Source organism: Notamacropus eugenii, chromosome 1 (genome assembly GCF_028372415.1).
Source record: "Notamacropus eugenii isolate mMacEug1 chromosome 1, mMacEug1.pri_v2, whole genome shotgun sequence".
NCBI classification, from domain to species: domain Eukaryota; kingdom Metazoa; phylum Chordata; class Mammalia; order Diprotodontia; family Macropodidae; genus Notamacropus; species Notamacropus eugenii.
The window spans coordinates 342,886,008-342,900,384 of record NC_092872.1 but is presented as its reverse complement, the minus strand read 5'-3'; the positions used below and the strand labels follow the sequence as shown (position 1 = coordinate 342,900,384).

Sequence of the window (14,377 nt, the reverse complement as noted above, 5' to 3'; positions counted from 1 at the left end):
ACAGATGAGGAGCATAGGGACCATGGAAGTTTGTAGAATCACAGTATCATAAATCCACAGCTGGTAGGACCATTCAATGACTTCATTTTACAGATGAGCAAAGTGAAGCACAGGGAAGCTGATTCACATAGGCTGCAAGTAGCAGAGCTGGAATGAAGCAAACTGTCCAACGTTAAGTATTTGAACCCAGGCCATCTGATTCCATATCTACTTCCTATTATACCATGCAGATACTCCTATAATCTCAGAGCTGGCAAGGACTTTAGCCCAACCTGGCTCTCCAGGAAGGAAGAATCCTTGCTTTGGTGTTCCTGAGAGGAGGTCATTCATCCTTTGCCCAAACTCATCTACTAACAGAGAAATCAGTCATGCCATTAATGAACAGCTCTAGTTGTAAGGAAATTCTTCCTTCCTTATAGTGATGCAGAGTTGCTAGGGAGGGAATGAGGGAGCTGAGAAGGACTTGAGTCACAGGGATTATATATATATATAAAAATAAATATTTCTCATTTCAGGATTTGGTGTCTCCCAGACTACAATATTGAATCTAGTGGGAAAAACTTCTTTTTAATCCCTGCCAGTGAAAACTGGAGAACAGGCCTTAGGATATAGGAGATCCAAGATTTCCCTCTTTGGGCATGTTCTAAAAGGCAGAACATCTTGGTCCAAATTATGAACAAACACTTTACACTAAGCAGGCTCAGCATAATAGCTATCCCAGATGGCCATTCACCTTGACTTGCCCAGCTAAGATTATAGGTTTTCAAACTGAAATGTTGCATTCTCACACCTGTTTTAGTGAGAGAAGAGGAAGGCCTTACTACCTCTAGCAACATTTGGATTTGGGCCAAGCTTAAACTACACAAGTTACCTCAACACAGGTGACTATGATCAGAGGCCTCAGTCCCTGAACCCAGCCACATCACAAAATATCCATCCTGAACCCAAGTTCAGTTCAATGACCTGATGTATATGTAAGTTCTGTACAGCTATCTATTTCAGAAGATTTCTCAGTTTGTAAAATTCATAGAGTGCAGATCAGATTAATCACTCTGGGCACCTACCAGGACATGGAAACAACTTAGGTAAGCTTGTTAGAACATTGAAAATGTGATATTTTACCTCTAATATTATGTACATATTGGCAGGCTGGGATTGTTCAGCAAACAATTATATTATGAGGGATCAATACATGTGATTTTCTGTATTCGTGAGCTGAATGAGAAATCCTTATAGATTGGATTTTCTTGGATTGGTCTCATGACCGTCACACAAAACACTTCTCGAAGCCCAGGTCGAAGCCCCACTTCTTGTGCCCTTCCCTTATATATCATCATGAAGGGGTCCATGATAAAATAGTGCCTCTCCTCAAAGAGCTGGTGACTCTAGAGCAGAGAAGGTGTTAACTCTTAAATACTCCTCAGAACACAGCCTTTGCTTCCAGTCACTGATAAATGTAACACATCTGTTTAGGTTGGGAAGCTCTATTAGAAGGGGATCAAAGTTGACTCGAGATAGAGAATTCTTTTCCATAGTGAACAATAGTAAGAGAAGGGAAGGGCAGAGCAAGAGAACGTGCATTTATATAGTGCCTACTCTATGCTAAGTACTCTGCTGGGTACTTTGAAAGGTCTTAATATACTTGAAGGTTCTCAGGAACCACTGTGACATACCTGCTGGACTTTCTGGGTTTGTACATCTATTATGAGAATTCTGCTCAGTAATGGTTGAGCTACATAGATATATCGGTTCCTGACATTCACTGCAGATGCCCACTGGCAGGACCGAGTACTCTCTTCTTCCAGCTGAGGGCAGATTTCTTCCTGGAAATGAGAAAGATAATCAGTTTCATTTAACTAGTGTCCACTTAGGCCCATCATATGCTAGTTCAGGGAAGTTTGTGGCAAAAATCATTTGGGAGGGTTCTATATTGATAGAACTAATAGCTTACTATGGACCCACTGAATACAGCAAACTCTCTCATTGTGGTGAGTTATAGGCCTACAGGATGCCATCAGGATTCATTTTCTGATCATCATGGTCTAAGCAGTTTCTTAGAGACATGAATCCTTCTAGGGCAAAGAAAATCCATTTACTTAAAAAAAGATGCCATTTTGATGCTTTTAAATTTGCAGAGATGGTAACTTTAGAAGGGCAGAAAAACCTGGGCCTTGGAGATATCCAGCTCTGTAGAAAGTCTTGCTGCCTGGGAACGGACTATATAGCTTATCTGAAAGAGCTTAGATATTGAGCTCTCACTGCCAGATATACAAAAACATATGGCTTTCTGGTGTATGATGTGTGTTGGAGACTCCTGGTTACTAATTTCCTCTCAGGTTACATGTCAGGTAACTGCCTTTAAAGCAAAGAGTTGTGGCATATGGAAAATTAAGGGCCCTTGAGTTAGGTTTAGGATAAGCCCTCCATATACAGAATTTTTCTTTATAATGCACAGTGGTGCAAAGTTTGTGGTACATTTCCCATGCATTCATCTTTTTCATCCCATAAACATTAACTTCTTCCTGTGGGCTATACTAGGCATTAAGGGAATTGCAAAGATGAAATAGACATGCTACTATCCTTTGAAAGGTTATAGCTTATTAGGGGAATTAGAAGCATAACCAGAATACCAGATAATCTATTCCCATCATCATGTTGGTCTTTTGTGAGGTAAATGAAATAAGGAAGCTGAGACATTGCTGAGAGTATCTGCACCCTCTCCATTTCTCTCTAAAAATGGGCATAAGGAAGAGGAGTAACAGAATTGCTGGGTTCAATATGGCAGGCCTGTGTGGGAAGGCACATTTACTCAAATATATGGCAAATCTTGTTTCTACCCTCACAACATCTCTCCACTCATATAATAACCATCATTCAAGTCTCATCACCTTTCACCTGGAATTTTGCACTAAGACCTTCTGTATGGTTTCCATGCCTGACTTTTCTCCCCTCTCCAATCCATCATCTATAAAGCTGTCAAAGTGATCTGTTACAGTGAGCATATCAACCCCAATGCTTCTTAGGGAGCACTAGTGGTTCCCTATTACCTCCAAGATCACGTATAATGACCTCTATTTGGCATTTAAAATGTTTATAAGCTGGCTTTTTCCTACCTTTCAATCTTCTTAAAATTTACTCTCTTTCATGCACTCTATGATCTAGCAACACTGGCTTACTTGCAGTTCCTCTCATAGAAGATACTTAATTTTTGAGTCAGAGTTGGGAAGGACACAGGCAAGCAGGCACAGCTAGGCTCAAAGTGCAGGTTTGAACAACATTGTATGATGATCAACTATGAATGACTCAACTCTTCTCAGCAACACAATGATCTAAGACAAATACAAAGGACTCACAAAGGAAAATACTATTCACATCCAGATAAAGAACTGATGGGCTCTGAATGCAGAATTGGAATAAACACCTAAGAAGAAGTCTAAAAGGCACATGGCTGCTGCTGTCGAGGAATAATGAATAATCCATTTTGATCCTCGGGTGAATTTCTTCTTGAAATACCAGTGTTGGGCTCTTCGTGTTTGTTGGTTGCTTTACAAATTAACCAAAAAGAAGGGGGGTGATTGAAGAGGCATATTGGGACCTCTTTGCCAGTCCTCACCCATGGCCCCCTTGTTTTACTATGGACTTCGTGCAAAAGTCAGTCCAGGGCGATCCACCTCTCATCTCAATCTAGACCTTTAGACATTAGAAGCAAGGATTGCCAGGGCCAATGAAACACAGTACCTAGCCACCTAGGTTAACAGTCATTGCCAGGAACATTCAGAGCCACTATATCCTTAGGGATCACAGGAATAGAATGCCAAAACCAAAAGACCCTAACCAAACAGCAACAGGCAATAAGAGGACACTCATCTGAGTGAAAATTCAGAGTTCTGGGAAAAAAAAATCACTTCTTTAAAGAACTGGGACTAGCCTCTGGGATGACAGAGGAAAACAAAGGTAAATCTGTTGAAGGCTTACGGAACTCTGGCTCCCAAGAAACTCAGTTTCCTCACTTTCTCACTGGGCAAATATCCATCTGGAGAAGGATCCCTTAGGCTCTACTCTGAAACCATTTTCTGGAGTTGTTCTAAGAACTGTGACTTTTCACAGATAAAGTTCTGGGGATAAGGAGAAACTCTCAGACCCTAATGGAGAACAAACTGTGAGTGATAGTGGTTCAGTGAAGGTGTCTTTTCAACAACCACTTTCAGAGGCAACCCAAAGGATCAGAGTAATGAAACAGGTAGATCAATGATTGATCAGAAGTGGTCCTTTCATGCTTGAAACTAGATTGAGGAGAATCAGCCTTGGAAGTCATCTGGTGTGTGTGTGTGTGTGTGTGTGTGTGTGTGTGTGTGTGTGTGTGTGTGTGTGTGTATGTGTGTGTGTGTGTGAAATGGATTGCTGTGGAAGTTTAAAACAATGCTATTTGACACAGGGGGGAAAATGTAATTAAATAAGTAACTGGACCTCCAGGCAGGAGGAGACAGAACATCGCTCCTAACTAGCTACATGACTTTGGGCAAGTGGTTCAATCTCTCTTTTGGACTCAGTTTCCTTATTTGTAAAATGAGAGTGAGATTATACTGTTTCTAAGGCTCTTGCCATCCCTAAAATTATACAGATCCGTCATTTGATGAACAAGGAAGGCAATGAAAAACCACCTATGAGATACGAAAGAAATGAATCAAAACTTTTATGAAAAGTGCCACTTCAGATATGGAAATGCTGGGAAATGTCTTAAAATCTCTTAGAAATGAGGTTGTCTGGTGACAGTACTCTAAAACTCACACCTACTATAACTAAGCTTAGAGAGTGTCCAAATGATGGCATAATTTGAGTGAGAAATGAAAATATACCAAATCATCCAAAGTGTTGACATATTAATGGCCATGGAGGACCTTTCATTTTTCTCCCATATTTGCTAAAGAAAGTCTGACTTAGTTCCTTCCCCCCAGTCACAACTTACTGTATTGTCCCCCACCTCCACAATTCAATTCCTTTCAACAAACTTTTTTTTTTAAAATGGCTACTAGGTCCAGAAAACTGTGTTGTATACATGCCCTCATTCCATTGGAACTATGGACAATAAATAATTTTGGGCCTTCAATTTCTAACAAAAAATAAAAAGCAAGAAACTTAATTTTTTGCCTCCTTGCCTTTGTACTGGTTTCCCCTAAGTCTAAAATGCTTTTCCTCCTTGCTTCCATTGACCCTATAGTTTTCCTGGCTTCCTTCTAGGCTCCTCTCAGGTCCCACTTTTGCCAAGAAGGTTTTCCTTATGTCCCTTTTCCCTACTCAGTAGCTAAAGTTTCCTGTTCTGGGGAATTACTGTAATTACTCTGTATTTGAATTGTATGTATCTCATCATCCTTCATAACACAGTCAAATAAGTTGGATGAGTATACCTCTGTTTTATGCCTTAAATTATATTAGTAATCAGACTGTTAAACAGAGTTATGTCTGCTGTTGCTTCTATTAATTAATCTTATATGATATTAACATCAATGAGATGTTTTAAAATAGCTACTATGTACCAGGCAGTAAGCTAAACGGTGTAACAAAACAGCAGCAACAGTAAGTTCTTAAGGAACACAGTGATCTACTTGGAAGGAAGTCCTTTATTACACAACTGCTCTTCCAAATCAAATTCTTTTATTGTAGTCAGCAAACAAAAACCAATAACGTTCTCTGGTTCTTTCAGTCAGTAAAGTGAGACTTCAGTGGCTGCTCTAGGAGATTATTTGTGAAGCCTTGATTAGAACCTGTTATATTTTTACCATCAACTTATATATGTATTATCTGCATGATGAGAAAGAGACCAGTGGAAATAAGAAAGTAGGTATACAGATTGGTAATTTTGTTTTTGGATAGCAATATCTTCTATTGTTTCATAATTGTTCCTTATCTTTCCCTCATTCATATTATTTGAGAATTGATGCCCTCAGGACTGTATTGTTGCCAGTATGGGCCACCACTCTGTGTACTTGATCGGGTCAAGCTTCACGTAGTACTCTTGTTTTCTTGACTATAATGTCTACTTTTAAATGCAAAACACTGGCAACTGTGGTGTTGGAGTCCAAATGTGGTAGCTCTGCTCCCTTTGAAGAGGGGTAGAAATGATTAGTTATCTTGAGCGATCATCTCTTTTTTTCATCTATTGACTGTTTTCCTTCTAGTTTCATCTTCAAGTGCTCTTCGGGAATCTGGTCCATGCTCCTCATGCCAAACTTTGTGCACGTTTTCCCTTCCACTGCTTCCCAATCTTTTATGAGACCAAACTGCTCATAATCCACCATCCTCCTCTGTACATTTTTGCATATTAGTTTATTCCTACCCAGTAATATTCTTGGCTACTGTATCTCTCCGCCTGGCAAGAAGATTGGGGGCTTGCAGGCTTTTTTGTTGATTTAATGAAGTTTAGCTACTATAGGAAATAGTGATAGTGTGCATTACTACCTATTCCTCTACCCATTTCCCATTTTTCTCTATTAATAGATGTTTAAATAGTTTATACTATTCCTTTATGGATTGATCCCATATCTCATTTTTTATTTTTCTAATGAGGTACTGATTTTGATCTTTGCTCTAATAAGTCAGGGGAGGGGGAAGATCTAATTGACTCAGAAATAACTGCCATATCAATAAGCAGATACTTCTGTCAATTTTGTGCTGTATTTGATGGCCTCAGACCCATTAGATAGAGGGCTGGCCTTGAAATCAGGGAAACCTAGTTTCAAATCTATCAAACATAAGGACGAGCAAGTCAATCAATCTCTCAGTGACCCAGACAACAATCTAAAACCACGAGGAACTGCCAATCTGCATCAGTGGAAGGTTATGTTTACTCTATAGTGTTCTCTGAAGAAAAAAAAAACACAGGACATATATGGACAAATGAAAAATATTATTTACTTCTCACCATATCTAATGGATCTAGCTTTTCTTGTTGAGGAAAATATTCATGATATGTAAGCATAAGACTTGATCATCTACAAACCTTTGCCCTCTTTTGTTTCTTAATCCTGAGGCAGATTTTTCTTTTTCTTTTTAAATAAATATGTTTTGTTTATTTTGTTAAATATTTCACAATTACAGGTAAAATTTTAAAACAAACAGTTCTAAAGATTTTGAGCTTCAAGTTCTCTTCCCTCCCTTCCCTGTCCTTGAGAAGGCAGACAATTTGATTTTTATTATACATGTGAAGTTATAGAAAATTTTCCCATATTAGCCATGTTGCAAAAGAAAACTCAAAGTAAGCCAATAAAAATAAAGAAAGTTTAAAATAAGCATATTTCAATCTGCATTTAGAGTTCATCATTTGTCTCTCAGAGAGGGGATAGCATTTTTCATTATGGGTTTGAAATTTTCTTGGATCACTGTCTTGATCAGAGCAGCTAAGTCTTTCACAGTGGATCATCATTATGAAATTCACGTTAATTTGTACAATATTCTTCTGGATCTGCTCACTTCACTTTGCATCAGTTCATATACGTTTACCCAAGTTGTTTTTTGAAATCCTGCCCCCCCTGCTCATTATACTACAAGCTGGTCAGCAATTCCCCAACTAATGGGCATCCTCTCAATTTCTATTTCTTTGTCAGCACAAAAAGAGCTGCTATAAATATTTTTGTACAAATATCTGCCTTTTCCTTTTCTTTGACTTCTTCAGGATATAGACCTAATAGCGATTTTGCTGGGTCAAAGGGTATGCACAGTTTCATAGCTTTTTGGATGTAATTCCAAATTGTCCTCCAGAATGGTTGAACTAGTTCACCAACAATGCAGTAGTGTCCTAATTTTTCCATATCCTCCCCAGCATTTGACATTTTCTTTTTCTGTCATGTTAGCCAATCTGATAGGAATGCGGTGGTATCTTGAAATTGTTATAATTTGCATTTCTGTTATCAGTAGTGATTTGGAGTATTTTTTAATGTGACTATTGATAGCTTTGATTTTTTTTCCTTTGGAAAATTGCCTATTACTACCTTTTAACCATTTATCAACTCAAGAATGGCTCTCATTTTTATAAGTTTGGCTTATATATTTGAGAAATGAAGTTTTCATAAGAGAAATTTGCTGCAATTACTCCCCCCCCATTTCCTGTTTTCCTTCTAATTTTGGCTACATTGATTTTGTTTTTGAAAAGGTTTTTATTTTCATGTAGTTAGAATTATGCATTTTATTTCTATAATCTCCTCTGCTTTTTTGTTTGGTCATAAACTCTTTCCTCATTCATAGATCTGACATATACATTTTTCCATGTCTGAATCATATTTTTCAATAATAATTTTTGCCATTCTTGGAAATCATGGAATATTAAGGCAGATCTTTATTTAATTTGGAGGACCTTATAAACTTCATAACTGAATTTCTATATCTCATAATCTGAGAAGGATCACTGGATCCAAATCATAATGTAATATAAGAATTTCTCGAACATATACCAGACTAGAAACCATAGAGTTTTTTTTTTAAGACCTCCAGAGAGGAGAAACCTACTATTTCCTGGGATGGTCTATTCCATTTTGGGGTAGTTATAATTAGAAAGTTTTCCTATATATCAGTTAGGCCTAAAATTGCCTCTTTGAAATTTCAACCAGTTAAACTTAGTTTTATCCTGTGAGGCCAACCAGAACAAATTTAATACTTCTTTGACATGACAACTCTTTGAATACTTGAAGGAAACTATTACATCCCCCCAACCCTTCTCTTTTCTAAGCTAAAAACCTACAGTTCTTTCAGCTAAGCTTTATATGGCATGGTCTCAAAACCCTTCACATTATTGAGTATTCTCCTTAAAATACTCTCTCTCTAGCTTATCAATGCCTTTCCAAAAATATTGTGCCAGGAGCCGAACAGAACACCCTAGTCAGAAAAAAGCAGAATAGTGGGTTTAACTAGACCAGAGGTTCCCAAACTTATTTGGCCTATCATCCCCTTTTCAAAAAAAATTACTGAACATCCCCCTGGAAATCTATGTTCTTTAACCCTTTAATAGTTTTTTTAAAAAATTTACATCATATAAAATATTTTTAAAATGATGTATCTTAAATTTAATAACTTCATAAATTTGTGCATTTTTTCCTGCATTGAAATTTTGATGATCGCAATATCACATCATGTAACCATATAGTATTGTAAACAAGTCATTACATGCACATATTGTTGCCCATGCATACTGGATTTCTCAACAATACATGACACCCTCACCTGCCAACACTTGCTTGTTAAGATCTGTTAGTGGACTTGACCACTGATAGATTACAACTTGCATTTTGTATGTTTATTTGGAAAATAATACAATCAATATGACTTTAACAGATGAAGCACGTATGAAATGGTTTTTCAAAATTTTCTTATCTTCTCTTTTCTTCCTTATACTTCTGTTGCCCCCTTTTAATTCAACACTCCCCAACTGTACCCAAGGCTACTACCAGTCCATACCCCCAGGGGGTGATATCACCCACTTTGGGGATCTATGATAGATGCCAACTTCTCTTGTTTTCCCACAATTACATACTCTATTACACTGTTGACTCGTATTAAGCTTGAATTCCATTAAAAGTCTCAAAACATTTTCAGAATAAACTACCATCTAGTCACATATACATGGAAATGACTACATTATCTTGTACTTGCCAAACTGATTTTTTGAATTCAAATGCACAACTTTACATTTATTCCCATTCAATTTTATTGCTTTACCTTTGCACTAGTGCTGTAAATTGTAAAGGTTATTTTGGATCTATTGTGATTAGTCTTCCAGGAAGATTATAAAATAACTCCTAACTCTCAGTCATCTGAAAAGATGACATCTGTGCTTTTCTGCAAGTCACTAACAATGGTAAACAGCAATAAGGCCAAGCACAACCCTTCATGAATATTCTTTGGGCACAGCCATTCATACAGCTCTCTTGCTTCTACACGCTTTCTTTGAGATTATCTTAAGAAATTTTGTCAATGCCTAGCTAAAATGCAGGCAAGCTCTATTTACAAGATTGTCCTTATCCATTCATATAATAACTTTCTAAGAAATGAGGTTTGGTTGGCAACATCTTTTCTTGATGGATCCATGATGACTCCTTCTGATCAATATTTTCTCTACTAGATATTCATTAACTAGCCATGTAATAATAAGTTCTAGAACAGGGGCGAGGAACCCATAGCCTTGAGGACTCCTGTGCCCCTCTAGGTCCTCAGGTATGACCTTTTGATTGAATCAAAAAAATTCAGTGAAAGAACTACACTTGAGGACCTAGAAGACCACAGGTGGCCTTGAGGCTGCAGGTTCCCCACCCCTGTTCTACAATGTTCCAGCAATCAAATTCAAGCTCACTAGCCTATAGTTTTCATTATCTTTTCTTCCTTCCTTCCTTTTTTAATTGCTTTCCTTTTCTTTTTTTGAAAGTCAGATTTCCAATTTGGTAAATTGAAAAATTTGCCCTTTTCTTAGTTTTATGAAACCTCTCTTGCTCTCCCTGATGTTTAAAACTTATTTGACAATGATTCAGTAATCACACCTGCCAGCTCTTTTGATCTTTTTTTTATAGAGTTTATCTGGGCCTGTTGATTTTTCTCATAAAGATTAGCCAGGTTGTCTTCTGCCATCTCCATAGTTATTACAGATTACAATTCCCTAATGTCGACTTTGTCATTGTCTTTACAACACAGTTTAATTCCTTTAGAGGAAAAAAAACCCAATCAAAATAAAAGTCAAATATCTCTAACTTCTATCCAAACATGCAGTGGCACACTTTCTTCTCTGATTGTCCTTGTTCCTCCAACGTAGCTAAAAACAAAACACTTTTTTTCTTTAACCTTCTTAACTAGACTCTATTCATTCTGAATTTTAGTACTGCTCATAAAGTTCTTCCAAGGTCATACCATAGATTTGTATTCATCCTTTACTACCTGTCCTTGCTTCCAACTTTTGTGCATGCCTTTAAAAATCTAAATTGTTTGATGAATTCTTGATGTATACACATTAGTCTCTTAAGATAACTACCTTTTTTTTTTTCCAGTGGAATCGGGTTTTTTTGGTATCTAGAATTTTATACTTTAATATTTCCTGTCCATTCTATATACTAACTCCTCCTGAAGAATTTTGACCCACGGGAATCTACCAATCCTTTTAAAAAATCCTTTGAAATCTAGTCTTCTAAAATTTAGAGTGCATGTCACTCTATATATGGCTTGCCTCTCATTCTCTATCACAAATCTGTGATTGATGGTCATTCATCCCCCTTGGTTCTCAACATTCCTATGCCAGCATCCAGTTCTTCATTACTGATGACAATCAAGTTCAACATGGTGTTGGTCATTTACCCCCTTCTGAAATATGAAATCACCAATAAGGCAATTCTTTATTCTCCATGGGCAGGTAGGTACTGCAGAGTGGAATGCCAGGCTTGGAGTCAGGAAGACATCTTCCTGAAGTTCAAATCTGGCCTCAGACACTTACTATCTGTGTGAGCTGGGGCAAGTCATTTAATACTGTTTGCCTCAGTTTCTTCATCTGTAAATGAGCTGAAAAAGGAAATGTCAAACCACTCCAGTATTTCTTCCAAGAAAACCCCAAATGGGGTCATGAAGAATCAGACATAACTGAAAAACAACTGAACCATAACAATTGTTTTTCTATAATAGATGATAGTGCATAAACTTCATTTACCTTCATGGTGGTCTTCTTGTCTACTCTTATCATGTGTATGTCAGTGTGAGATCAACATTGTTTTCTTCCTGCCTAGGCTAACAACTGTAAACACCTCTCTAAAGAGAACCTAGAAATCATTCTTGCATATATCTGCAAAATACGTGTAACTTCTGGTTTTGTTTCATGTAGGAATGCCAATGTTGATGTTGCTTTTTATCATAGTCTACTCTTTGATGAGCAGTTAAGGTAATGTTTATGAATGGTAAAAAATCTATGGGATTCTTGGTCCCCTCTTTCTTCTTTTTCTTCCTCTTCCACTGTGACTGCAGAAGTAGAAGGGAACAATTCATAAATGAGGGATGTTTTATAAATCTTTTTTTCTTTCATGAGCTTCCATGACCAAAGACCATAGATCATCATGTGTTCTGTCTGCTAGTCATGAGCCTCTTTGTACTTTACTAAGCTGGTCCTCAAAAAGCAGAACGAGTCTGTCACTAGGATAGTTTTCAAAGTCAGCCTGTCTGGTCTTCTTTCCTTCCCTGCCTTGAATGTTTTTTTAATCTCCTATCAAAGATGAGGTTTTCATTAACAAAATAAATTGTGAAATGTGAGTTTAATGGAATATTAAGATGCTGTAAGAAATTACAAACATAATGAATATATAGAAGCCTGGAAAGAAACACATGAAATAATGCAAAGACAAGCAAACAGAATTATGAAAGTGTCACAACAACTTAGTAGATGGCCTCTACGCTCCTTTCCATTTACAGCAATGTAAATGTGAAGGATGACAACCACAAAACAATTGAAATTGAATGTGGTAAAATAGTACAAATAAAATAGTCCAAAATAAGATTTGAAATGACATCTCCCTTCTGCTCTTTGGCAATAGCTGGGGTTCGCAGGTATGGAACAGTGTATAATATCAAACCTTTTCAATCTGTTGATTGGTTAGGCTGAATTTTTTTTCTCTTCCTTAAAAAAAGGGTTGTAAAGGATGGTTCTTTGGAAGTGGGACACATAAGCAGTTTAAGAATAAGATGTAGAAAGGAAATCTATCAAAATATAAGCAAAGCATGTTGTAGCAGAGTAAAAAAATTCAAAGGCATGTTTACTAAAATAAAATTGTTTAGGATACAGTTTTTTTTTTTACTACTACTACTACTACTACCACTACTACTACTACTACTACTACTACCAGTACTATTACTACTACTGCTACTACCACTATTACCACTGCTAGCAAACATTCATTATGTCAGGCACAGTACTAGGTGCCTTAAGAATATTATCTTGTTTTATTTTCATGAAAAGTCTGAGAGATAGGTTTATTATTATTATTATCATCATCCCCATTTTACAGAAGAGGAAACTGAAGCAAATGGAGATTTGTGACTTGCCCAGGGTCACATAGCTAGTAAGTGTCTGAGGACAGACATGAACTCAGGCCTTCCTGACTCCAGGCCAAGGGCTCTATCTATTGCATTTTTATTTAAAAAAAACCTTTTAGTCATAAATAACCTCTGACTTTTCAACTGATCAAAAGGAATATTCAGTACTTCATTGTATCAGTAATATAACCAGTCATCTTTTTCTACTGGGTGAGATATATCCAGATTGGGTGGGATATATCCAAAACAACTCTTGTTAAGGGATTCTTCTTTATATAATCCCATGAATTCACAGAAGACTCCCCCACTTCACTATCGGCCTTTTTCAAGAGCTTTTCACTGGGACCAGCACAGCATTCAAACTCTCTATCTGAAATAATTTATTTGCCAGTCAACTTCCTTAACTGATTATAAATTTCCATTTTATGCCATTTCTTGTACAAGTCATTGCTGATGTTATGCTGCAGAGAATTGATACTCAACATTCATCTTGCTATCATACACCTCTAATTTGGATTCTTTAGAGATCTGTTTGTGTGTGTTCGGCTTGGTATCTCTGACATCATTACAATTTCTCAAATGAAACATAACTAATTTTTTCCTTCCTATTCAATTCCTGGACTCACTGATTTTCATCTGCATCTATTGTCACTCATGTGTATATGTACACAGACACAAATACGTTTGTGGGAGAGAAGGAAATTACACAGAGTATGATAAACTGTTGGATAGACAGCCTATGGATTCTTTGTCTCTCTGTCTCTGTCTCTCTCTGACTTGTAAATACATTTGATATGAACCAACTGAAAGCCCCAAAGCTAAAAAAGGCATTTTGTGGTAGCCTAAATAATTACTGAGTGAAAGAAAAATATTTGTTATCATGCCCATTAGATTTTAAGAAGTCGATAGCATAGAGAAGGACATTTTCCTCACTCCTACAATACTCCTACTGCTCTAGTTTGTGAATCTGTAGCACAGAAGAAAGATTCCTGGTACTAGAGTCACTCCTGGATTCACATCACTGTTTGACATTTATATAAGTCTATAGGCCTATATAACTCCGTTGGCCTCATTTTCCTCATTTGTAAAGTGAAAGGTTTGGAGCAGATGGCCTCTAAGCTCCTTTCCATTTTTAGATCCATGATTATATGAATCTTGTCTTAATAATTAACTTTCCTAGAAAGAGATATGAGAATCACTCAGTTGTAGCCTCATCAGTTTGCCCTTTGGACATTTATTTATTCAATTAGATTGAATGATCATATAAGAAATACCTACGGCTTCTGACCAAAAAACAAAAACAAAAAACCCGACTCATCGGAATCATGCTACC

At 37.0% G+C, this 14,377-nt stretch overlaps 1 protein-coding gene across 3 annotated transcripts in view; it reads right to left on the bottom strand.

Moving 5' to 3' along the window:
- Window positions 1–14,377, bottom strand: part of FSTL4 (follistatin like 4) — a 785,658-nt gene that overhangs the window by 34,919 nt on the left and 736,362 nt on the right. For all 3 annotated transcript variants that reach the window (XM_072629961.1, XM_072629963.1, XM_072629962.1), the window contains one exon: window positions 1,674–1,823. In XM_072629961.1, coding sequence (XP_072486062.1) covers window positions 1,674–1,823 — 150 coding nt within the window. The remainder of the gene's footprint in view (window positions 1–1,673; window positions 1,824–14,377) is intronic.